Here is a 23,714-nt window from a genome sequence, read left to right as displayed (position 1 = left end):
TCACTTGACCCAGCTATCTTAGCTAATTATAGGCCAATCTCCAACCTTCCTTTTCTCTCAAAAATTCTTTAAAGGGTAGTTGTAAAACAGCTAACTGATCATCTGCAGAGGAATGGTCAATTTGAAGAGTTTCAGTCAGGTTTTAGAATTCATCATAGTACAGAAACAGCATTAGTGAAGGTTACAAATGATCTTCTTATGGCCTTGGACAGTGGACTCATCTCTGTGCTTGTTCTGTTAGACCTCAGTGCTGCTTTTGATACTGTTGACCATAAAATTTTATTACAGAGATTAGAGCATGCCATAGGTATTAAAGGCACTGCGCTGCGGTGGTTTGAATCATATTTGTCTAATAGATTACAATTTGTTCATGTAAATGGGGAATCTTCTTCACAGACTAAAGTTAATTATGGAGTTCCACAAGGTTCTGTGCTAGGACCAATTTTATTCACTTTATACATGCTTCCCTTAGGCAGTATTATTAGACGGTATTGCTTAAATTTTCATTGTTACGCAGATGATACCCAGCTTTATCTATCCATGAAGCCAGAGGACACACACCAATTAGCTAAACTGCAGGATTGTCTTACAGACATAAAGACATGGATGACCTCTAATTTCCTGCTTTTAAACTCAGATAAAACTGAAGTTATTGTACTTGGCCCCACAAATCTTAGAAACATGGTGTCTAACCAGATCCTTACTCTGGATGGCACTACCCTGACCTCTAGTAATACTGTGAGAAATCTTGGAGTCATTTTTGATCAGGATATGTCATTCAAAGCGCATATTAAACAAATATGTAGGACTGCTTTTTTGCATTTACGCAATATCTCTAAAATCAGAAAGGTCTTGTCTCAGAGTGATGCTGAAAAACTAATTCATGCATTTATTTCCTCTAGGCTGGACTATTGTAATTCATTATTATCAGGTTGTCCTACAAGGTCCCTAAAAAGCCTTCAGTTAATTCAAAATGCTGCAGCTAGAGTACTAACGGGGACTAGAAGGAGAGAGCATATCTCACCCATATTGGCCTCTCTTCATTGGCTTCCTGTTAATTCTAGAATAGAATTTAAAATTCTTCTTCTTACTTATAAGGTTTTGAATAATCAGGTCCCATCTTATCTTAGGGACCTCATAGTACCATATCACCCCAATAGAGCGCTTCGCTCTCAGACTGCAGGCTTACTTGTAGTTCCTAGGGTTTGTAAGAGTAGAATGGGAGGCAGAGCCTTCAGCTTTCAGGCTCCTCTCCTGTGGAACCAGCTCCCAATTCAGATCAGGGAGACAGACACCCTCTCTACTTTTAAGATTAGGCTTAAAACTTTCCTTTTTGCTAAAGCTTATAGTTAGGGCTGGATCGGGTGACCCTGAACCATCCCTTAGTTATGCTGCTATAGACATAGACTGCTGGGGGGTTCCCATGATGCACTGTTTCTTTCTCTTTTTGCTCTGTATGCACCATTCTGCATTTAATCATTAGTGATCGATCTCTGCTCCCCTCCACAGCATGTCTTTTTCCTGGTTCTCTCCCTCAGCCCCAACCAGTCCCAGCAGAAGACTGCCCCTCTCTGAGCCTGGTTCTGCTGGAGGTTTCTTCCTGTTAAAAGGGAGTTTTTCCTTCCCACTGTAGCCAAGTGCTTGCTCACAGGGGGTCGTTTGACCGTTGGGGTTTTACATAATTATTGTATGGCCTTGCCTTACAATATAAAGCGCCTTGGGGCAACTGTTTGTTGTGATTTGGCGCTATATAAAAAACTGATTGATTGATATTCATTTTGTGAATTGTTCTGTAATTTATGTCTGTTGCACGGCCCAAGCAGAGGGTCACCCCTTTGAGTCTGGTCTGCTTGAGGTTTCTTCCTCAGAGGGAGTTTTTCCTTACCACTGCTGCTCTGGGGGTTGGTAAGGTTAGACCTTACTTGTGTGAAGCACATTGAGGCAACTCTTTTGTGATTTGGTGCTAGATAAATGAAAATAAATTGAAATTGAAACTGAAAACTAGATCGCTGAGGCATGGGTATTAAAAACTATGATCAGCTATTTCAGGCATGGAAGGCTCCACTGAATTTTGGAGGTGATCTGGTTCTGGATTCTGGATCAAGATTTCACTTTTTTTGAGCTTTGAACAATTACATCAAAACTACTTCACAGATTCTCACCAACTTTGCACCACAGATAGACATTAGGGCATCTCAACTGAATGTTGGAGGTGATCCGGCTCCAGATTGGCAGATGTCAGTTGTTTATTTATTTATTTGGTACGAGGCTGTAAACCTGTTTATTTCTACTGTAAAGTTGGGCTTCTACAACAAGTGGTTCGCTTCACTTCAAGTGGCCATTCAAGGAACTGCATAGTTTGACATTTCTGCATTTTCTCTTCCAGATTCAATCAAAGTTCCACTCCAGATTAGCTGAAAATGGCCTCACTAGTTTTTTGAGAAATCCTGCTAATCACCACAGGTTGAAGATATAACTGAAAACCTAAACAAAAGGTAGTTGTAGGAGGCTTTAAAGCAATAAATTTCACTTCACTATAGACCTACAATTAAATTACCAGGATGAAGACTGCCTGTAAAGAATGAAACACCCTCATAAAGACGTAAAAGGACTCTGTCTGAGATCTGCTCTCTCTTACGCACAGCAGTCCAAGAGGCTGAAATAAAGATAAATGTTTTTACACACATTAATGGACTTCATAAAAGTGTGTGCTCACCATGAGCTTCTTCTGCTTGGAGAGGTACGGTTCTGTCAGCTGTGGCTCCTCGTGGTCCAGCTTCATCAACTCTGTGGCAGCATTGGCCAGGTGTCCTAAAGTCACACATCACATTGAATCATTTTATCTTGTTGAGGGAGAAACATGTTTAGATGGATAAAAGTGATATTTCTATGTTTTAAGAAACTCCAATGGAGATTTTAGTCATTTCAGGTTTTTACAACAATGATCTTGGTAAATTATGCACAAATCATGCACTCAATGGACCGGTGGGAATAATGCTGACTGCATCCTTCCTTCGCCTTCTCCTCCTTCCTACCTTCATAGTCCCTGAAGACCGACGTGATTTATGACCCGAGACTGATACGGCTGATACGGCAAGCTGATCGTCTTAAAAAAACTGAAAGGCATTGGAGGAGCAGTGCACAACCCGTGCACGCACAGAATAAATTAGTCTGTGAGCCCAAAGCCAATGTTGACCACTTAAGGGGACTAAACAACACTTACAATCCAGCCTCAGTATACCATGGCCAACACAGAAATGAATGGTGGCCAATGCAGGGTGGCAGCTACAGCCAGGTAGGGGTCAGTGAAGGGTCACACAGGGGTCAACATTTAAAAATGCTCTAATCATATTGAAAAATATACCACATTATTTGTCGGATCATAGAAATTCCAGAAAGGTATAGTTGGGACCAGTGCTGGCACTAACCAATTTGGCACCCGAGGCAACATTTTTGCACACACACACATTCATAATGCACCCCTGTTATTTTTGGTTTGTGAGCCAAACCTTTTCTAAAGTTAAAGCTCATTTGTTCAAAGTCCTTGTAAATCTTCCCACTAATAGACATTATTCAACCAATTTCCTTCATTACTGTTTTGTTCCCCAAACAAACCTCCAGGACCCACAAGATGTTTTCACTTTAACCTCCGTGTTGGTCCATTTTGAAATGTTCCAGAACAAACTAGTAGTCAGTAAAATGTATTTATAAAACATTTTCCAGAGACAAACATCATAAAGTGCTTTACATGAGGCAGTAAAAGGAACAAATGTCATCTGAAAGTTATCAGCACGCTACAAACTTTGAAAACAATTTCAATGAAATTTGGTGAAATCAAAATTATGAAATGAAAAAACTCCCAGATTCCAGCTACATTCTGGAATCTGGGAAACTCAAACATCTCTTTCTGATAGTACAAGGAAGACGGAGGTGGAGCTCACAGATGCACAATTTATTTTTATTACTTGTGAGTTTAATAAAAATTATCGGTGTCATATACAAAAAAAAAAAAATGGTTTTCTCTGACAGACAGACTTAAGTAACATTTAAAAAACTGGACTTTAGGGCCCCCAGGCTATTGGGATGCATGCTTCTGTCTGCAGCCTGACGATATGGGTTTTTGGGGGGCCAGTGATATTAGGGAATAAAAAAATTCTGATACCAATATATCTGCTGTTATCATATACCTATAAATGATACACCAATATGATTGGATAAAACACTAAAGAATAAATAGCAATACACCCTTTTCGCAGACGGGTAATATTTTTCATACCACCCGAGTAATCAGCCAATCCGGACAGCGGAGCAGCGCCACGACGAAGAGGCGCGGTCAGAAGAACTGTGAAATACCGGTGAGTCACTATTAATAATTTCTTACGTGTCCAACCTCATAGGTTGATCATTAAAATTAAATTTGTTAGTTCTAAAAACCATCATAATTATTTATAGGAAAACGTTCTATTTTTTTTTCTACTAAGGTTTGAACTTTGAGTGTTTACACAGGAGAGAAAAGTGAGAAAATGTTAATGCCTGTTTGATAAAAGTGTATAAAGTGTGTAGTGAGGGGTTTTACAGCCTTAAAACATCTCTAATAATTGTAAAAAATAACGCTGACTACTTCACGGATTTCACCTATCGTGGGTTATTTTTAGAACGTAACTCCCTTTTGCAGCCTCGCAGTTTCGCAGATTTTTTTAGTGCAATTTTGCATGCTGTTTTTTTTTTTAACAGCGCATTGTGTTCTGCATCATCAGGCGGGCCAGTTGCGGCACTGGTCGGCATCACCACGATTGCTCTCACTGCCTCTGATGCACTTACTGAGTCTGTGGGCTCGGTAAGCGCCGCAGCAGGCCACTCACACCCCCCCGTCTGCTGTGCCAAGCTGCATCCAACTCCAGCACCAGGTCCAGAGACTATGCTCGCTGTTTTGATGCGCCGCGCCCGCTGCATGGTCTCGGTAACCACAGCCGCAGAGCTCCGTGGCCATGACTTCGATTCTTTGCGGGTCACGCATCCGTACCCCCGGAGGCAGTGAGCGAAGGGAGAGCACGCACATTGTGTTCTGCGTGCATTTATCATTTAGGTGACCATACACCCTGAGGCCATACACCCCTTCAGGGTGTATAAAGCCATATTCATTGGTGAACAACTTGATAACTGATAATATCTACATTTTAAAAAAGCCCATGATTCCTAATATTTTGTTATCAAACCCTTATATATAATTGAGATTTGATGTTTTACAGTGTAAAAATGAGCTTTATTATTAAAAACTGTAAATACAAGTCATTTGCCCATGAGGACAAGGGACACAACTGTAAATTGATTATGACGTCATCTAGTGGGTAATGTGAGTATTTCAGGGTTTCTGCACATACGTTCTACTTGAAACCCAAAATTATGTAAAAAAAAGAAAAGAAAAGAAAAGGAAAGGCATTTCTAAATGTGAGAAATGCATGATTCTTGCCAGGCAGATCTATGACCTCAGTATTAATGTGTGTGTGTGTGTGTGTGTGTGTGTGTGTGTGTGTGTGTGTGTGTGTGTGTGTGTGTGTGTGTGTGTGTGTATATATATATATATATAAAAGACTTGATTTTGAGAGTTTTACGGTTCTTGAGTTTTAGGATGTGGAAGGTTTTGCCGTACGGTATGGACAGAGATGGAAGGACAGCAATTTCTCTTGACAGTTTACAGTTGTGAATAACCAACAACACTGCCTTCACTTGTATTAGATTAGATTAGATCGAACTTTATTAATCCCTTGGGAAGACTCCCTCAGGGAATTTGAGGATTGGCAGTCGCTGTGTCACGTTCAAGGTTGGGTAGGATTACTTTGAAATGTAATCCAAAAGTAATCAGATTACAAGTAATCCAAATGTATGTACATACATACATGTAATCCATGTGGATTACATGTATGTATGTACTTTTGGATCAATCCTACTCAACCTTGGTCACATTCCACTGCAATTGCATAAAATAAACTTCCCGTCTATCACTTGTCTCTTGTTGTTGTAAAACACACACAGTGATTGAAAATGAATGACAGCTGGTCACTTTGTCTTTGTCTCTTGGAGCCAATGTGACCAAGTGGTGATGGGGGTCCCAGCCCTGCTTGACAGCATTGAAACAATCCCTTCGGAGTGCCCCCTGCTGGAAAAACTGTGTAATGACACCATTTCCAACTGTTTTTCTACATTGTTTATTCTGTGAAATAAAAGTTTTCATTTCAGCAACAATAATGTAGATACCGATATGTTTGTGAAAGACTCCTATCGGCTGATAGTATCGGCCAACCGATATGTTGGTTGGGCTCTACTTCTGTTCATTATATACAACCGCTGAGGTTGGTTTGCTAGGTCAGCTTGTTTGCATTCTGTTTTGATTTGAAAAGTCATTCCTGCACAATGCTGTGAGCTGGCTTCACTTACTACGTATTTCCGCGGTGGCGTACTTTGGGATCATTGAGTCGGTGGTGAGCTCTGGATGGAGGATGCAGCCGTGTGTGTAAGCGTCCATGGGCAGACCATCCAGTAGCTGACGGTACTGTTGCACACGATCGTGGAGAGGCGAGTCTGCGTCAGGAATCAGCTGAGCCACAGAGTCTGGAGGTAACACACCAGGATTAAAAAAATAATAATTTGCTTTAACATTTTAAAGGAGGTGAGATCATTGTTGCAGCATTTTCCTCCGAGGTCAAAAATAAACTTAGAAAAACAAGACGTAAGTGCCTTGTGGCTTCTAGGAGCACCTGACGATTCTAAAAGAACACCTGAGGATTTACAGAGGCACCTTGGATCCTGGACAACAGAATACTTATTACCTGGTGTAAAGCAGAGACTTAAACTCAGCCTAGACGTACACCAGGAAGTAACGAAATGACGAAGAGGGAGAATGGATTCCCATTCCCAAAAAAGTGTAGAACTATACTATGCCAATATGCTGGCCATACGAAAGGGAAAATAAGTGCGTCTTAAGTCTGGACTTGAAAGTCTCCACAGAATCTGACTGTTTTATTGACGCAGGGAGATCATTCCACAGAACATGGGCACGATAAGAGAAAGCTCTGTGACCCACAGACTTCTTATTCACCCTAGGGACACAAAGTAGTCCTGCACCCTGAGAATGCAAAGCCCGGGCCGGTACGTAAGGTTTAATTAGGTCAGTTAGGTAGAGAGGTGCCAGTCTGTGAACAATTTTATAGACTAGTAGCAGAACCTTAAAATCTGATCTCACTGGGACAGGAATTGCGTTACTTAGTGCACCATTCTGCCTCAATCGTGTTATGTGTGAAGGGGCCCTAAATGTTGTTCCAGGGTCCCAACTTGTTCAGGAAAGCTATGCTCCAGCGGGAGCTGGCCGATCGTTCAGGAGTGTGCCAGTCAACCTTGAGCCGAGCCATGCCAGCTGTGTGGAACGCAATCATCTGAATGTCATCCAGATACATCACATCCCAATATTACAGTGCAATTTCCAGAGAGAGCCGGTTTCCCAAATGTAACTGAAGCTATTGACTGCACACACATTACTGTAAAGGCGCCATCACATGATGAATTTGTTTTTGTTAATAGGAAACATTTTCAATCCATCACTGTTCAAATCATATGTGATGTGCAAATGCATCTAACTAACATCGCGGCTAGGTGGCCTGGTTCAACCATAGAAGTAGCGAGATGGATTGCCAACTTCTAATCTTGGGGGCTGAGGTTGTGCCGCTTATGCGTGAGAGGACTTGGGGTTCTTTACTTCCGGTCTTTTGCTCTGCAGCCAGCGCTTCTTTCACAGGTATTACAAACTCCAATATTCTGCTGGAAATCAATGATATCAAACATCACAAAATAATAGATTAAAGATTAACATAGATTTTGATCAATTTATCTGAATAATTTTCCGAGCCTTACATTTTGTAGCTGCCCCTGTTTATCACTCGCAAAGTCACCCTGCTGTCCAAATGAAAATGTTTTGTCGGTGCTGAACTGTTATTGCTGTGAAGGTTTCAAAGAACCGGTTAGGTTGAAAGGTCAAGATATAGCCTATGTACGTATACCACACGTCAGGAACTATTCAGATCAAATATATACTCAACAAAAATATAAACGCAACACTTTTGGTTTTGCTTCCATTTTGTATGAGATGAACTCAAAGATCTAAAACTTTTTCCACATACACAATATCACCATTTCCCTCAAATATTGTTCACAAACCAGTCGAAATGTGTGATAGTGAGCACTTCTCCTTTGCTGAGATAATCCATCCCACCTCACAGGTGTGCCATATCAAGATGCTGATTAGACACCATGATTAGTGCACAGGTGTGCCTTAGACTGCCCACAATAAAAGGCCACTCTGAAAGGTGCAGTTTTGTTTTATTGGGGGGGGATACCAGTCAGTATCTGGTGTGACCACCATTTGCCTCATGCGGTGCAACACATCTCCTTCGCATCATCTGTGAAGAGAACACCTCTCCAACGTGCCAAACGCCAGCGAATGTGAGCATTTGCCCACTCAAGTCGGTTACGACGACGAACTGGAGTCAGGTCGAGACCCCGATGAGGACGACGAGCATGCAGATGAGCTTCCCTGAGACGGTTTCTGACAGTTTGTGCAGAAATTCTTTGGTTATGCAAACCGATTGTTTCAGCAGCTGTCCGAGTGGCTGGTCTCAGACGATCTTGGAGGTGAACATGCTGGATGTGGAGGTCCTGGGCTGGTGTGGTGACACGTGGTCTGCGGTTGTGAGGCGGGTTGGGTGTACTGCCAGATTCTCTGAAACGCCTTTGGAGATGGCTTATGGTAGAGAAATGAACATTCAATACACAAGCAACAGCTCTGGTTGACATTCCTGCTGTCAGCATGCCAATTGCACGCTCCCTCAAATCTTGCAACATCTGTGGCATTGTGCTGTGTGATAAAACTGCACCTTTCAGAGTGGCCTTTTATTGTGGACAGTCTAAGGCACACCTGTGCACTAATCATGGTGTCTAATCAGCATCTCAAAAAATGAGGTGGGCTTCATAGATAATTGGCAAAGCTTCTGGGGAAAACCTGGTCTTGTTAGGAGAGACGGCATCCATCCCACTTTGGATGGAGCAGCTCTCATTTCTAGAAATCTGGCCAATTTTCTTAAATCCTCCAAACCGTGACTATCCAGGGTTGGGACCAGGAAGCAGAGCTGTAGTCTTACACACCTCTCTGCAGCTTCTCTCCCCCTGCCATCCCCTCATTACCCCATCCCCGTAGAGACGGTGTCTGCTCCCAGACCACCAATAACCAGCAAAAATCTATTTAAGCATAAAAATTCAAAAAGAAAAAATAATATAGCACCTTCAACTGCACCACAGACTAAAACAGTTAAATGTGGTCTATTAAACATTAGGTCTCTCTCTTCTAAGTTCCTGTTGGTAAATGATATAATAATTGATCAACATATTGATTTATTCTGCCTTACAGAAACCTGGTTACAGCAGGATGAATATGTTAGTTTAAATGAGTCAACACCCCCGAGTCACACTAACTGCCAGAATGCTCGTAGCACGGGCCGAGGCGGAGGATTAGCAGCAATCTTCCATTCCAGCTTATTAATTAATCAAAAACCCAGACAGAGCTTTAATTCATTTGAAAGCTTGACTCTTAGTCTTGTCCATCCAAATTGGAAGTCCCAAAAACCAGTTTTATTTGTTATTATCTATCGTCCACCTGGTCGTTACTGTGAGTTTCTCTGTGAATTTTCAGACCTTTTGTCTGACTTAGTGCTTAGCTCAGATAAGATAATTATAGTGGGCGATTTTAACATCCACACAGATGCTGAGAATGACAGCCTCAACACTGCATTTAATCTATTATTAGACTCTATTGGCTTTGCTCAAAAAGTAAATGAGTCCACCCACCACTTTAATCATATCTTAGATCTTGTTCTGACTTATGGTATGGAAATAGAAGACTTAACAGTATTCCCTGAAAACTCCCTTCTGTCTGATCATTTCTTAATAACATTTACATTTACTCTGATGGACTACCCAGCAGTGGGGAATAAGTTTCATTACACTAGAAGTCTTTCAGAAAGCGCTGTAACTAGGTTTAAGGATATGATTCCTTCTTTATGTTCTCTAATGCCATATACCAACACAGTGCAGAGTAGCTACCTAAACTCTGTAAGTGAGATAGAGTATCTCGTCAATAGTTTTACATCCTCATTGAAGACAACTTTGGATGCTGTAGCTCCTCTGAAAAAGAGAGCTTTAAATCAGAAGTGCCTGACTCCGTGGTATAACTCACAAACTCGTAGCTTAAAGCAGATAACCCGTAAGTTGGAGAGGAAATGGCGTCTCACTAATTTAGAAGATCTTCACTTAGCCTGGAAAAAGAGTCTGTTGCTCTATAAAAAAGCCCTCCGTAAAAGTAGGACATCTTTCTACTCATCACTAATTGAAGAAAATAAGAACAACCCCAGGTTTCTTTTCAGCACTGTAGCCAGGCTGACAAAGAGTCAGAGCTCTATTGAGCTGAGTATTCCATTAACTTTAACTAGTAATGACTTCATGACTTTCTTTGCTAACAAAATTTTAACTATTAGAGAAAAAATTACTCATAACCATCCCAAAGCCGTATCGTTATCTTTGGCTGCTTTCAGTGATGCCGGTATTTGGTTAGACTCTTTCTCTCCGATTGTTCTGTCTGAGTTATTTTCATTAGTTACTTCATCCAAACCATCAACATGTTTATTAGACCCCATTCCTACCAGGCTGCTCAAGGAAGCCCTACCATTATTTAATGCTTCGATCTTAAATATGATCAATCTATCTTTGTTAGTTGGCTATGTACCACAGGCTTTTAAGGTGGCAGTAATTAAACCATTACTTAAAAAGCCATCACTTGACCCAGCTATCTTAGCTAATTATAGGCCAATCTCCAACCTTCCTTTTCTCTCAAAAATTCTTGAAAGGGTAGTTGTAAAACAGCTAACTGAGCATCTGCAGAGGAATGGTCTATTTGAAGAGTTTCAGTCAGGTTTTAGAATTCATCATAGTACAGAAACAGCATTAGTGAAGGTTACAAATGATCTTCTTATGGCCTCGGACAGTGGACTCATCTCTGTGCTTGTTGTTAGACCTCAGTGCTGCTTTTGATACTGTTGACCATAACATTTTATTACAGAGATTAGAGCATGCCATAGGCATTAAAGGCACTGCGCTGCGGTGGTTTGAATCATATTTGTCTAATAGATTACAATTTGTTCATGTAAATGGGGAATCTTCTTCACAGACTAAAGTTAATTATGGAGTTCCACAAGGTTCTGTGCTAGGACCAATTTTATTCACTTTATACATGCTTCCCTTAGGTAGTATTATTAGACGGTATTGCTTAAATTTTCATTGTTACGCAGATGATACCCAGCTTTATCTATCCATGAAGCCAGAGGACACACACCAATTAGCTAAACTGCAGGATTGTCTTACAGACATAAAGACATGGATGACCTCTAATTTCCTGCTTTTAAGCTCAGATAAAACTGAAGTTATTGTACTTGGCCCCACAAATCTTAGAAACATGGTGTCTAACCAGATCCTTACTCTGGATGGCATTACCCTGACCTCTAGTAATACTGTGAGAAATCTTGGAGTCATTTTTGATCAGGATATGTCATTCAAAGCGCATATTAAACAAATATGTAGGACTGCTTTTTTGCATTTACGCAATATCTCTAAAATCAGAAAGGTCTTGTCTCAGAGTGATGCTGAAAAACTAATTCATGCATTTATTTCCTCTAGGCTGGACTATTGTAATTCATTATTATCAGGTTGTCCTAAAAGTTCCCTAAAAAGCCTTCAGTTAATTCAAAATGCTGCAGCTAGAGTACTGACGGGGACTAGAAGGAGAGAGCATATCTCACCCATATTGGCCTCTCTTCATTGGCTTCCTGTTAATTCTAGAATAGAATTTAAAATTCTTCTTCTTACTTATAAGGTTTTGAATAATCAGGTCCCATCTTATCTTAGGGACCTCGTAGTACCATATCACCCCAATAGAGCGCTTCGCTCTCAGACTGCAGGCTTACTTGTAGTTCCTAGGGTTTGTAAGAGTAGAATGGGAGGCAGAGCCTTCAGCTTTCAGGCTCCTCTCCTGTGGATCCAGCTCCCAATTCAGATCAGGGAGACAGACACCCTCTCTACTTTTAAGATTAGGCTTAAAACTTTCCTTTTTGCTAAAGCTTATAGTTAGGGCTGGATCAGGTGACCCTGAACCATCCCTTAGTTATGCTGCTATAGACGTAGACTGCTGGGGGGTTCCCATGATGCACTGTTTCTTTCTCTTTTTGCTCTGTATGCACCACTCTGCATTTAATCATTAGTGATCGATCTCTGCTCCCCTCCACAGCATGTCTTTTTCCTGGTTCTCTCCCTCAGCCCCAACCAGTCCCAGCAGAAGACTGCCCCTCCCTGAGCCTGGTTCTGCTGGAGGTTTCTTCCTGTTAAAAGGGAGTTTTTCCTTCCCACTGTAGCCAAGTGCTTGCTCACAGGGGGTCATTTTGACCGTTGGGGTTTTACATAATTATTGTATGGCCTTGTCTTACAATATAAAGCGCCTTGGGGCAACTGTTTGTTGTGATTTGGCGCTATATAAAAAAATTGATTGATTGATTGATCTTGATATGGCACACCTGTGAGGTGGGATGGATTATCTCAGCAAAGGAGAAGTGCTCACTATCACAGATTTAGACTGGTTTGTGAACAATATTTGAGGGAAATGGTGATATTGTGTATGTGGAAAAAGTTTTAGATCTTTGAGTTCATCTCATACAAAATGGGAGCAAAACCAAAAGTGTTGCGTTTATATTTTTGTTGAGTGTATGTTATAGAAAATATAGATCTTGCAGGCGATTAGCAGCAAGGCAAGTTTTAAAAGACAGTTAAAGTCAACTTCATTCAGTCAGGTAAGGGAAGTGGAACACCACCCTTTTATTTGTTTTTTATGTGATTTCTGGTCCAAAAGACTAGCTTTCTAGTCTGAATCTCTGTGCTATTTGTTGTTGTTTTCTTGTCCAAAACATGATGCTAAATTTGTTGTCTACACTTCTACAGGGATACAGTTGCTATTTATGTTAATTTATTAAGATCTTATTGTTCTCTGTTCATCTCATCTCATCTCATCTTCAACCGCTTTTCCGGGTTCGGGTGGCAAGGGGCAAAAGCTCCAGCAGGGGACCCCAGACTTCCCTTTCCCATGCCACATTGACCACCTCTGACTGGGGGATCCCGAGGTGTTCCCAGGCCAGTGTGGAGATATAATCTCTCCACCTAGTCCTGGGTCTTCCCTGTGGTCTCCTCTCAGATGGACGTGCCTGGAACACCTCCCTTGGGAGGCGCCCAGGGGGCATCCTTACCAGATGCCCGAACCACCTCAGCTGGCTCCTTTCAACTCGAAGGAGCAGCGACTCTACTCCGAGCCTCCCACAGACGACTGAACTTCTCACCCTATCTCTAAGGGAGACACCAGCCACCCTCTTGAGGAAGCCCATTTTTGCCCCTTGTACCCGCAATCTAGTTCTTTCGGTCATGACCCAACACTCATGACCATGACCTTATTGTTCTCTGTTCAATTTGTACTTATTCATTGGCATCCCAGTGTAAATGATGATATATAAACTACACACTTATTGCTACTTACATTAATTGATGAGATTATAATGTCTTTGCAATCTGTAGCCTCACATGGACCACAATGGAAATAAGCCTTTATGTACAACTATTATTGTGTCATGTGTGTATCATTGATATATTCACCTTTCTGTGTTTATATTGATTTTACAAAATTACCTCAATCAATTCTGTAAATACTGATGATTTCTGTTTTCCTGTAAATACTATTTTATCTGACGGAAAAAAGTGTGGCTTGAGATCTGCCCAACAAGGCGGTCCACGTTCCCAAACTGAGAACTGCTCGACTCAGCACCCAACAGTTGGTGAACACCCGGAGTGCCAGCCACATGGTGGTCTCCGATGACATCTGTCACCTCCATCATCCTGTCAGCCGCCTGTGAGGCCTCCCAGTTGATTCCAGATATCTTGGACATCTGGATGATGCAATGACTCAGTTGCTTCTCGAGCAATGTGCACAGTTCTGAAACTACAAAACTTTTATGTCAGTTTGACATCTACATTTACCCACATTGGGTTGAAAAGAACAGGAGATACAAACATACACGCATACATACCCGCGCACTTAATCCGAAAAGGGGTGGGATGAAGACAAACTTGAACTAGTTTAAATCATAAAACCATGCTGGTGATTTTTACATAGTTTTCACAGCTTGATAGAAACGGAAACTGACTGTGTGATACCTTAGTGATATTGAAATAATTGAGCCCTGTCCAGGCTCAAGTGGCTCGTGTCGCCCCATATGATCCACGTCAAGCCACATCTGATCCATGCAGTGCCACGTTAATGCAACGCTGGTGCACGTTTAGGCAGTGGTGGGCACAGATATCCAAAAAATGATCTTCGATAACAGATAATCAAATAACTGAAAAGTTATCTTTGATAAAGATAAACCAATAAACCACCCAAAAATGTATCGGAAGTTACAGATAACCGATAAATTCCAGTATTGTCTCTGGTACATTTGCAACTACTAACAAGCAAAATTTGAGTTTTAACACCAGGATCGCTTTTGGAAGCATCAAAAGTGACCCAAACAATGAGCCCGTACTTCTATGTTTGAACATGCTGCCCCTTGCTGGAAGCTACACAGCTACAGCACGGAAGCACCTGAGAGCAACCACAAAGCTCTCTACCAATCACAATGCTCCGGTCAGGTGGAGGTCTTGAAAAATAAAGGCATGCTGACTTATGGTTTTGTGTAAATACTGATAGAATAACTCCATTAATGTCAATTCTGTCATTTGTACAAAGTTAAAATTTAACATATATCTTTTAATGTTGAATAATGCACTAATTCTGAGGTTTTGTAACAAACACAGACAGATCGCAAAGGATTCTGGGTAAAAGTGCCTCTGCTAAACACTGATTGGTTCAGTCATTCATTATGTAAACCAACACGTTAATGTGACGTGTGTCGTGTGTTGGTGTTTACAGATAAATGTGCTTTTGTAAAATATTCCATTTTTTATTTGTAAAAACAGGCATTTTTACGGGGCCCTGGAAGTGTCATTGCAAAATGTTTTGCATGTGGAGAGAATGTGCGCACGGTTTATTAGTGCCGTGTGCACGTTTTATGATGTTGTAAAAAGTGCACTCAATATTGTCTTGACACATAAATGTTGGCTTTACACTGTGCAAGTTTTGGCCCTTTTTCAGATGATTTTTCATTCGTGCGAGAATTTTTTGGACCGAGTTTCAGGTTAATCGCGCATCCTGCATCGTGTAGTGTAAATGGAGTAACAAGCTGCATTTAACATCTCACGACCACCTCCTGATCGCCGATCGTATGGTCGAATGAAAATCAAACCTGTTTGATATTATTCTGCTCGGCCGTCGTGAGGGTATCCTGCTGCTGAAAAGCTACAAGCGTCCAACCGCTCGCACTGTGCATGTGCAAACACCGCAGAGCTGTCTTGTAATGTTTTGTTGTTGTTGTTGTTGTTGTTTTGTTTTTAAACTTAATTTGTAAATAAAAAAAAGCCATTTGCAAAGCCAAAAAGTTGATTTGACAACCATCTGATGTAACCGGGGTCAAAATAAATAGAACACTGCCATCTACTGGTGCCCAGATGCTTAGTACTTAGGGCAAATACTGCCATGAACACTACTGGCCAGTAGATGACAGTAGAGGCCTTGAAAACTTGCCAAAACAAAATTCCAGATAATCCATGTCTGCTACATTTAAGATGCGTGGAATTTAACCAACGCAAATACAATAATGTCTATAAACCCAGAGAATATATTCACGAGAGTTTTAGGCACTAGAGTTTAATGCTGTTGTCCGTGGAGCCTGAACAGAGTGTCTGAAATGCATTTGTCCTGTCGTGAACGTACTGAGATTACCCAATCCTACAGTATGTGCTCACAAAACCTTAAAAATGAGCACATTATTTTAAAACTAAAACATATATCTGATATTTTCACTTTATAAAACTTCAGACATGGCAGTAATTTTAAATAACTTGTCCAAAATTAGTTTGGTTAAAATTTGAACCATAAGTTAAAAATGTATGCCTCTGGATGACTTGGGTGATATTGCCAGCATATTAGTATAGTGTTAAAGAAAAATATTATTATTTTTTTTGACCAGTTCTCCTTTGCCTGCAGAGGATAGTGTGGTTTCTCCTGAACGCAGCACTCTTCTGTTTGCAGAGAGTGGAACTATACATCTCTTAGGAAATGTTTAACAGGTAAGTCTCAACTGAGTTTCAATTTTAAAAATGTTTGCTGTTGTTCAGCTTTGTTTACTACGTTATCAGTCTAAAAGTTAGCGGACAATAATTTGTTGGAAGATAATTAGTCCGATAATGATTTTTAAAGTTATCTAAAAAGACAATCCGATAATGAAAACATTATCTTCGATAATTATCAGTTATCGGATTATCAGAAGTGTGCCCACCACTGCGTTGAGGCATGGGTTTGGTCCAAACCTCCAGCCCTCCCACACTTGGTCCCCTTAAAATTTGGGTTTTCAATTCACAGCATCCATTCAAGATGTCACATTTTTTAAACGCAGTGCAAAAAAAGACACTTCACTGAGTGAGTGCGCGCTCCCACGCCAGGGGATACAGATTCTGATGGGGATAACTACTCTGGCACAACACTGGCCGGTGTGCGCCAGACTACTGCTCACCTATGTTCCAGAGTCAAATGCAGCAGTTCTGTGTGTTCACCCACCTCTCTGTGACCACAAAAAAAAAGACATCACAATGAGGTGGCCGCTTTAGTTATATACACTAGTGTTCAGAATAATAGTAGTACTATGTGACTACAAAGATTAATCCAGGTTTTTAGTTTATTTCTTATTGTTACATAGGAAACAAGGTACCTGTTGTGTGGGCCGCTGAAGAGGAGGTACTGCTGGCCCAACACCAGAGGGCGCCCTGCCTGAAAGCGGGCTTCAGGCACCAGAGGGTGCAGCCGCCTCCCTGGAACACTGACTGCGACAGCTGTCACTCATCATCCTCATCATCCACCCATAATGCATAACCCTTGATGCAGTTTTCGCTTGTCTTTGCACAGCGTCCCGTCATGTATGTGTCGGATTCCAGCCGGGTGGCTTATGTTGTAAATTTGCTTCGAGGTGAGGCACGCGCCTGGGCTACGGCACTCTGGGAACAGAACTCATGGCTTCTATCAGCATACACTGAGTTTGTGAGGGAGTTCAAACAGGTGTTCGATCACCCTAATAGAGGCGAGACCGCTTCAAGTGTGCTGCTGCTGATAAGACAGGGGTGTCGGAGTGCAGCGGAGTATGCAGTCGACTTCCGCATCGCAGCAGCGAGAGCTGGCTGGAATACTGTTGCGCTCCGCGTGGCCTTTGCAAACGGACTGTCTCTGGTCCTTAAGGAGCACCTGGTGGCAAAGGATGAGCCGCGGGATTTAGACGGGCTTATCGACCTGGTAATACGGTTAGACAACCGATTAGCAGAACGCAGACGGGAGCGAGACGAAGGGCGTGGTCAGACACGAGCCGTCCCTCTTCCTTCCGGGTCCGAAAGGGAGCCGTCTTCCCCACGCTCCAAAGCCAGGGCACTCCATGTGATGACAGCCCCCCCTGCTGGCGTTGCTAGGGAAATGAGGAGGGCCAAAAGAAAATCAGATCAGAGACAAAGGAGGCTGGCCCATGGGGAGTGTTTTCTCTGCAGCTCAACCGAGCACACGCAGAAAAACTGCCCCAAACGGTCAAAACAACAACACTCGCCCTTAGAGACTGGGCTAAGGGTGGCTCACAACACGCATGCGGGGAGTGCACGCAAATCTGCACGAATCCCAGTCACGATCCTGAGTGGGGATTTAACCCTTCACGCCCCAGCACTTGTGGACACGGGGTTGGAAGGGAATCTGCTGGACAGCAGATGGGCAAAGGAAGTAGGGCTCCCTCTAGTGGCCCTCCCTTCACCATTGAAGGTACGGGCACTAGATGGCACCCCTCTTCCACTAATCACACACCAGACACAGCCCGTAACAATGGTTGTGTCTGGAAATCACAGGGAGGAGACTGTGTTTTTTTGTAACACCTTCTACCTCCCGAGTCATTTTGGGTTATCCATGGATGATAAAACACAATCCCCGGATTGATTGGCCATCTGGGGTTGTGGCTCAGTGGAGCGAAACCTGCCACCGGGAGTGTTTAGGATCCTCGGTTCCACCCGGTGTGACCGCTAAAGAGGAGGTTCAAGTCCCTCCCCCAATCTTGCGGCGGTGCCAGCCGAGTACCACAATCTTGCTGACGTCTTCAGCAAAGATCTGGTACTCACGCTGCCCCCGCACCATCCGTACGATTGTGCCATTGATTTGATCCCGGGCGTTGAGTACCCGTCCAGCAGGCTGTACAACCTCTCACGTCCTGAGCGCGAATCAATGGAGACCTACATCCGGGACTCTTTAGCTGCCGGGTTGATCAGGAACTCCACCTCCCCGATGGGTGCTGGTTTCTTTTTTGTGGGCAAGAAAGACAATGGACTCTGTCCATGCATTGACTACAGAGGGCTGAACGAAATCATGGTTCGCAACCGATACCCGTTACCTCTGTTAGATTCAGTGTTCACGGCCTTGCATGGAGCCCAAAATTTCACAAAGTTGGATTTTAGAAATGCGTATCACCTGGTTCGGATCCGGAAGGGAGACGAGTGGAAGACGGCATTCAACACCCCGTTAGGTCACTTTGAGTACCTGGTCATGCCGTTCGGCCTCACAAATGCGCCCGCGACATTCCAAGCCTTGGTTAATGACGTCTTGCGGGACTTCCTGCATCGGTTCGTCTTTGTATACCTAGACGATATTCTCATCTTCTCCCCTGATCCTGAGACCCATGTCATGCATGTATGTCAGGTCCTGCAGCGGTTATTGGAGAACCGGTTGTTTGTGAAGGGCGAGAAGTGTGAATTCCACCGCACTTCTTTGTCCTTCCTGGGGTTCATAATCTCCTCCAACTCCATCGCCCCTGATCCCGCCAAAGTTGCGGCGGTGAGAGATTGGCCCCAACCAACAAGCCGTAGGAAATTGCAGCAGTTCCTCGGCTTTGCAAATTTCTATCAGAGGTTCATAAAGGGCTATAGCCAGGTAGTTAGCCCCCTGACAGCCCTAACCTCCACTAAAGTTCCCTTCACCTGGTCGGATCAGTGCAAAGCCACGTTTAGGGAGTTGAAACACCGGTTCTCGACTGCACCAGTTCTGGTGCAGCCCGATCCCAACCGCCAGTTAATAGTTGAAGTGGATGCCTCTGACTCAGGGATAGGAGCCGTGCTGTCCCAGAGTGGGGAGTCCGACAAGGTCCTCCACCCTTGTGCCTATTTTTCCCGCAGATTGACCTCGGCTGAAAGGAACTATGACGTCGGCAATCGGGAACTTCTGGCGGTGAAAGAGGCCCTTGAGGAGTGGAGACACCTGTTGGAGGGAGCTGCGGTACCATTTACGGTTTTCACGGACCATCGGAACCTGGAATACATCCAGACCGCCAAGCGTCTGAACCCCAGGCAAGCCCGCTGGTCGCTGTTCTTCGGTCGTTTTGACTTCCAGATCACATACTGCCCCGGGACCAAGAACCAACGATCTGATGCACTGTCCCGGGTGCACGAGGAGGAAGTCGGAACAGAGCTGTCAGATCCAGTGGACACCATCATACCCGAGTCCGCTATCGTGGCCACCCTCACCTGGGATGTGGAGAAGACCGTCCGGGAGGCCCTGGCACGGAACCTGGACCCGGGGACTGGACCCCAGAACAGACTGTACGTCCCACCAGAAGCCAGGGCTGCAGTCCTAGACTTCTGTCACGGTTCTAAGTTCTCCTGCCACCCAGGGGTGTGAAGAACCGTGGCAGTGGTCTGGCAGCGCTTCTGGTGGGCGTCTATGGAAGCTGACGTCCAGGAGTATGCCCAGGCCTGTACCATCTGCACCAGGGGCAAGGCGGATCACAAGAAAGGACAAGGACTCCTCCAGCCGCTGCCTGTGCCTCATCACCCCTGGTTCCACATCGGCCTGGACTTCGTCACGGGCCTCCCGCCGTCCCAGGGCATGACGACCATCTTCACGATAGTGGACCGGTTCTCCAAGGCGGCCCACTTCGTGGTCCTCCCGAAGCTCCCGACGGCCCAGGAGACAGCAGACCACCTGGTCCACCATGTCGTGCATCTGCATGGGATTCCTACTGACATTGTCTCCGACCGTGGTCCCCAGTTCTCTTCGCAAGTCTGGAGGAGTTTCTGTAGTGAACTGGGGGCCACCGTGAGCCTCTCGTCTGGGTATCATCCCCAGACCAACGGACAGGCAGAGCGGGTGAACCAGGAGTTGGAGCAGGCTCTCTGCTGCGTGACCTCCGCGCACCCGACGGCCTGGAGCAACCATCTGGCTTGGATTGAGTACACTTACAATAGCCAAGTATCATCGGCTACCGGCCTCTCCCTGTTTGAGGTGTGTTTGGGGTACCAGCCCCCATTGTTCCCACTTGTAGAGGGAGAGGTCGGGGTTCCCTCGGTCCAGGCCCACCTGAGGAGGTGCCGTCGCGTGTGGCGCACTGCCCGCTCTGCCCTGCTGAAGGCACGGACGAGGGCCAAGGCCCATGCAGACCGCCGGCGTTCCCCGGCCCCTGCATACCAGCCTGGGCAGGAGGTGTGGCTATCAACAAAGGACATACCCCTTCAAGTGGAATCCCAGAAGTTAAAAAACCGGTTCATCAGACACTTCCCTATCCAGAAGGTCCTCAGTCCAGCCGCAGTGAAGCTGAAGCTGCCAGCTTCACTGCGGATCCACCCAGTTTTTCACATGTCAAGGATCAAACCTCACCACACCTCATCCCTCTGCACCCCCGGACCGGCACCGCCTCCTGCCCGGATCATCGACGGGGAGCCTGCATGGATGGTTCGCAGGCTCCTGGACGTCCGTCGAAAGGGCCGGGGGTTCCAGTATCTGGTGGACTGGGAGGGTTACGGACCCGAAGAGTGCTCCTGGGTGAAGAGGAGCTTCATCCTGGACCTGGCCCTCCTGGCTGACTTCTACATCCGCCACCCCGACAAGCCTGGTCGGGCGCCAGGAGGCGCCCGTTGAGGGGGGGGAGTCCTGTTGTGTGGGCCGCTGAAGAGGAGGTACTGCTGGCCCAACACCAGAGGGCGCCCTGCCTGAAAACGCGCTTCAGGCACCAGAGGGCGCATCATCCACCCATAAAAGCTGGACAGCGACTCCACTTCCCTGCCGAGAAATCAGCTTACCCGACAGGTAACTTCTCAGCCGTTTCTGTGCCGTAAGCACATATCTGATTCTGAACTCTTTGCAGTCGTAACCTTCAGTTAACTTACAGCTTGGAGCTGGTTAGTGGGAATTTGGAGGAGTTGGCGATTCCACTCCTAAATTTCTTAAGTGTTACAGTAGGCACTGCACGTACTCTGTTTTCCTGCTACCTGGGAGTGGAGGACTTTTCCCTCAGGAAGGAACTGTGAGTTTGCTGACTGTTGCTGGGTGTTCGCATACCCACATAACCTGTTTGTTCTTCCTGCCAGCAGTACCCGGTCTGACAGCTGGAGGCAGTGGCCACCTGGGGACTCAGGACTTGGCGGCTCCGGTGTGTTGCAGGTCTCCGTTGGCAGTGGAAATCGTGTGGGGCCCGGCTCTTCTCTGGACAGGCGTCTCCTATCCTCAAGCCTGCCCACACGTCACCTGTTATTTAATTGACTGTTACTTAAAAGCAGCATCTGTATTCCGTTGTGCACATTTCACCACATTAAATTGTTATATTTTGGCATTTTCATTGTCCGTTCATTTACGCCCCCTGTTGTGGGTCCGTGTCACTACACTTTCCCAACAGTACCAGTAGATTCAGTAGATTCTCACAAATCCAACAAGACCAAGCATTCATGATATGCACACTCTTAAGGCTATGAAATTGGGCTATTAGTAAAAAAAGTAGAAAAGGGGGTGTTCACAATAATAGTAGAGTGGCATTCAGTCAGTGAGTTCGTCAATTTTGTGGAACAAACAGGTGTGAATCAGGTGTCCCCTATTTAAGGATGAAGCCAGCACCTGTTGAACATGCTTTTCTCTTTGAAAGCCTGAGGAAAATGGGACGTTCAAGACATTGTTCAGAAGAACAGCGTAGTTTGATTAAAAAGTTGATTGGAGAGGGGAAAACATAGACGCAGGTGCAAAAAATTATAGGCTGTTCATCTACAATAATCTCCAATGCTTTAAAATGGACAAAAAAAAAAAAAAAAGAGACGCGTGGAAGAAAATGGAAAAGAACCATCAAAATGGATAGAAGAATAACCAGAATGGCAAAGGCTCACCCATTGATCAGCTCCAGGATGATCAAAGACAGTCTGGAGTTACCTGTAAGTGCTGTGACAGTTAGAAGACGCCTGTGTGAAGCTAATTTATTTGCAAGAATCCCCTACAAAGTCCCTCTGTTAAATAAAAGACATGCAGAAGAGGTTACAATTTGCCAAAGAACACATCAACTGGCCTAAAGAGAAATGGAGGAATATTTTGTGAACTGATGAGAGTAAAACTGTTCTTTTTGGGTCCAAGGGCTGCAGACAGTTTGTGAGATGACCCCCAAACTCTGAATTCAAGCCACAGTTCACAGTGAAGACAGTGAAGCATGGTGGTGCAAGCATCATGATATGGGCATGTTTCTCCTACTATGGTGTTGGCCCTATATATCGCATACCAGGTATCATGGATCAGTTTGGATATGTCACAATACTTGAAGAGGTCATGTTGCCTTATGCTGAAGAGGACATGCCCTTGAAATGGGTGTTTCAACAAGACAATGACCCCAAGCACACTAGCAAACATGCAAACTCTTGGTTCCAAACCAACAAAATGAATGCCTCACAGATGTGAAGAAATCATGAAAAACTGTGGTTATACAACTAAATACTAGTTTAGTGATTCACAGGATTGCTAAAAAAGCAGTTTGAACATAATAGTTTTGAGTTTGTAGCGTCAACAGCAGATGCTACTATTATTGTGAACACCCCCTTTTCTACTTTTTTTTTTTACTAATAGCCCAATTTCATAGCCTTAAGAGTGTGCATATCATGAATGCTTGATCTTGTTGGATTTGTGAGAATCTACTGAATCTACTGGTACCTTGTTTCCCATGTAACAATAAGAAATATACTCAAAACCTGGATTTATCTTTTTAGTCACATAGCACTACTATTATTCTGAACACTACTGTACACCCGCTGCTGCAACTGTGTGGATCACTTCCAAAAAAAAAAGTATTTATTTCTTCTGCGGATTACAGTCACTGTGATCCAACTTTTAACTTTGTGTTATGTCTGCAAAATCACTCTTTTGAGCGCTGTCGTTCTGTGTTCTTGGACAGCTCTGTGCTGCTTCTCGTTGGCTTTATTTCTACATGGCATTAAACACACAGCCACTTTGACACCGTGATCCAACTTTTAACTATGTGTTCCTCTGTTATTGACTGCAAAATCACTCTTTTGCGAGCTGGCATTTTGCATAAATGCTCATCTTGGGTGCCAGTCAGTGTGCACAGAGTGTGCCTCATCTGATCCATTAACAAGATGTTAAATCTATCATAATCATA

General features: G+C 44.1%; 1 protein-coding gene across 1 annotated transcript in view; it reads right to left on the bottom strand.

Moving 5' to 3' along the window:
- Positions 1–23,714, bottom strand: part of gdap1l1 (ganglioside induced differentiation associated protein 1-like 1) — a 45,898-nt gene that overhangs the window by 4,742 nt on the left and 17,442 nt on the right. The window contains exons 4-5 of the mRNA XM_034173357.1: positions 6,436–6,609; positions 2,717–2,811 (exon numbers count right to left, since the gene is read on the bottom strand). Of these exons, the coding sequence (XP_034029248.1) occupies positions 2,717–2,811; positions 6,436–6,609 (269 nt within the window). The remainder of the gene's footprint in view (positions 1–2,716; positions 2,812–6,435; positions 6,610–23,714) is intronic.

The sequence above is a fragment of the Thalassophryne amazonica genome, chromosome 6 (assembly GCF_902500255.1).
Source record: "Thalassophryne amazonica chromosome 6, fThaAma1.1, whole genome shotgun sequence".
Lineage (NCBI taxonomy): Eukaryota > Metazoa > Chordata > Actinopteri > Batrachoidiformes > Batrachoididae > Thalassophryne > Thalassophryne amazonica.
This window is presented reverse-complemented; position numbering and strand designations above follow the sequence as displayed.